This window comes from Trypanosoma conorhini (assembly GCF_003719485.1).
Source record: "Trypanosoma conorhini strain 025E chromosome Unknown Tco_14.4_contig_00196, whole genome shotgun sequence".
NCBI classification, from domain to species: domain Eukaryota; phylum Euglenozoa; class Kinetoplastea; order Trypanosomatida; family Trypanosomatidae; genus Trypanosoma; species Trypanosoma conorhini.
In genome coordinates this window covers 1-2043 of record NW_021704283.1, presented here as the reverse complement: position 1 = coordinate 2043, position 2043 = coordinate 1, and the positions used below count along the sequence as shown (strand labels likewise).

Genomic DNA, 2043 nt, shown 5'->3' with positions numbered 1-2043 from the left:
CACGAGCAGCACAGCGCAAGGGCCAGCAGGGCGCACAGCGCACGGCACTTCATCGTCGCCGTCAATCGTGGAGTCGCTTAGCGCTGCGGAGCTTACCTCTGGGGCAGTGGGAGAGGAAGAAGAAGAGACACGGCTGCCACACTCTGCGCGCAGGCACCGCAGAGGGACAAATCGCAGCGGCCCAGCGGCAGCAACGCACACACACACACACAAGCTCAGCAGCAGCAAGAGAAAAATCCCATGAAACGCAAAAAAGTAAAAATGAAAACAAAAGAGGCCGGCCCCGAATGGCTCCAGTGCGTGTACCCTCACCCAGACAAACATGCGTGCGCGGAAGCATCTGTACGCGTGGCGTGCATGTGAGTGTGTCTGAGACGCACGCCACGTGACGGCCGTGAGGAACCGCACGGAGCACACAGCAGGGAGGCAGAAGCAATGAGAGAAAAGCAAAAGGGGAAAAAAAACGAAACAAACAAAAACGGGCGCTCCTTCACTTAGCAAATCAACCCACAAGGTGCACCCTCACAAATCCCAGAATTTAAGCGCCAAGGCTCCAGAGACCCACGCCTCGCCTCAGCACAGGGTGGCGTGCGCCAGCGTGAACGCAGCGAGCACCAGCGAGGCCCACCCCCACGCCCGGCCGCCGAAGCTGCCGTCCTTCTTGCCAGCTCCATTCGGGGCAACCGTCGTCGTCGTACTTGTGGACTCAGGCGCCTCCGTCGTTGTCGTCGTTGTGGTCGTGTCACTGTTTCCAGTGGCCACTGTCACGCACACGGACGGGAAGCAGCAGAGGGCGAGAACAAGCAACAAGTACAGCAGACGGCACCTCTGAAGCTTCATGGCTCTTGTTGATTGGCGCTGGGCCGGTCTGCACGGTGAAGGGCGAAGAGAGCAGCAAGGAAGATAAAGAGAGAGGAGAGGGAGGTGTGCGGCGGACACGCACGCAGAGGGCAAACTGAATGCAGAGAAGGCAGCCGCCCAGCGTGCAGCGCAGGACGCACACCACGCACGACGCAGACTCCGACCCAGGGCAAAAAGCACACGGCCCTGCAGCAAGACAAGCGCAAATAAGAGAAAAAGAAAAAAGGAAAAAAGATGTGGGCAGCACCCACAGGCCACACTACATCCGCAGCGGCGCCTGTCGTGCCTGCACCCCCGGAAGGGGCATGCGCACACAAGAAGAGGTGCAGCGCCCATTTGAAAAAAAAACGGGGGAAAAACAAGTGAATAAGAAAAGCTTGATACTCCTGCGGCTGGTGGAAAGTTGATGCGCGGGAATTAAAAGCAAAAACTTAGCATGAAAACAAATTAGATCGAAACTTCCCCTCCTTATTCTTCGGCGCACACCATTTCATACGACCGCGGACACAACCAGCGGCAGCAGCAGCACAGCGGTGCTTGCACCCACGCAGTGATGACGCCGCTGCTGTCCGCACCACCTGCAGTACGCTCCCGTGCACTGCTGTTGGCGGTGCCAGAGAAAGCAGCTGCGGGGCCCGATGCTTCCTTCCCTTTCACACTACCCTCCGGCACGGCGGGCACGGCGGGCACGGCGGTTGCTTCTGGCGACGCAGGCGAGCCAAGAGCAGCGGGGTCTTCGGCGGGCGGAGATCCAGTGCGGGGGCCTGCGGTCGCTCCGTTTGAGGGCAAAGCGGAAGTTGTCTCTCCGGGCCGTGAGGCTTCGCCCCGTGTCGGGTCTTGCGGGCCGCTTTGGGTCTGCGCGACCTCTTCCTTTCCTCCGGCAGCCGCCCCGCTGCCCCCCGCGCCTCCTCCCCCACCGCCGTTCTCCGTCCCCGTGGCGCCGGCAACCGCCGCCCCCGGCCGCACGGCGTTGCCGTCTTGCCCTGCCGCACCCCCGCCAACGAGCGCCGGCGCTGGCGGCGGGACAGTGGGGGTTGCCCCAGCAGCGACCGTGCCCGCCACATTCGCCTGCGGCCCTTCCTTAACCTGGGGAGGCGGAACTTCAACAGGAGAAGGCGTCTCTTCCCCCACGTGCTTCTTCCACCAATTCTCCAAACTGACTGGATTAATCAAACTGACGTT

General features: G+C 61.3%; 2 protein-coding genes across 2 annotated transcripts, besides 2 other annotated features; both read right to left on the bottom strand.

The window, feature by feature from the left end:
• Nucleotides 1-46: a microsatellite.
• A 147-nt stretch (nt 47-193) lies between these two features.
• Nucleotides 194-212: a microsatellite.
• A 361-nt stretch (nt 213-573) lies between these two features.
• On the bottom strand, nt 574-1197 carry Tco025E_04024 (uncharacterized protein; the record flags this gene model as incomplete). Its single annotated transcript, XM_029370937.1, has 1 exon — nt 574-1197. The coding sequence occupies one exon, from the start codon at nt 1195-1197 to the stop codon at nt 574-576; it is 624 nt and encodes a 207-aa protein (XP_029228941.1).
• Nucleotides 1198-1329: 132 nt separating this feature from the next.
• On the bottom strand, nt 1330-2043 carry Tco025E_04023 (uncharacterized protein; the record flags this gene model as incomplete). Its single annotated transcript, XM_029370936.1, has 1 exon — nt 1330-2043. A coding segment is annotated over one exon (714 nt), but the record flags the coding sequence as incomplete, so codon positions are not given.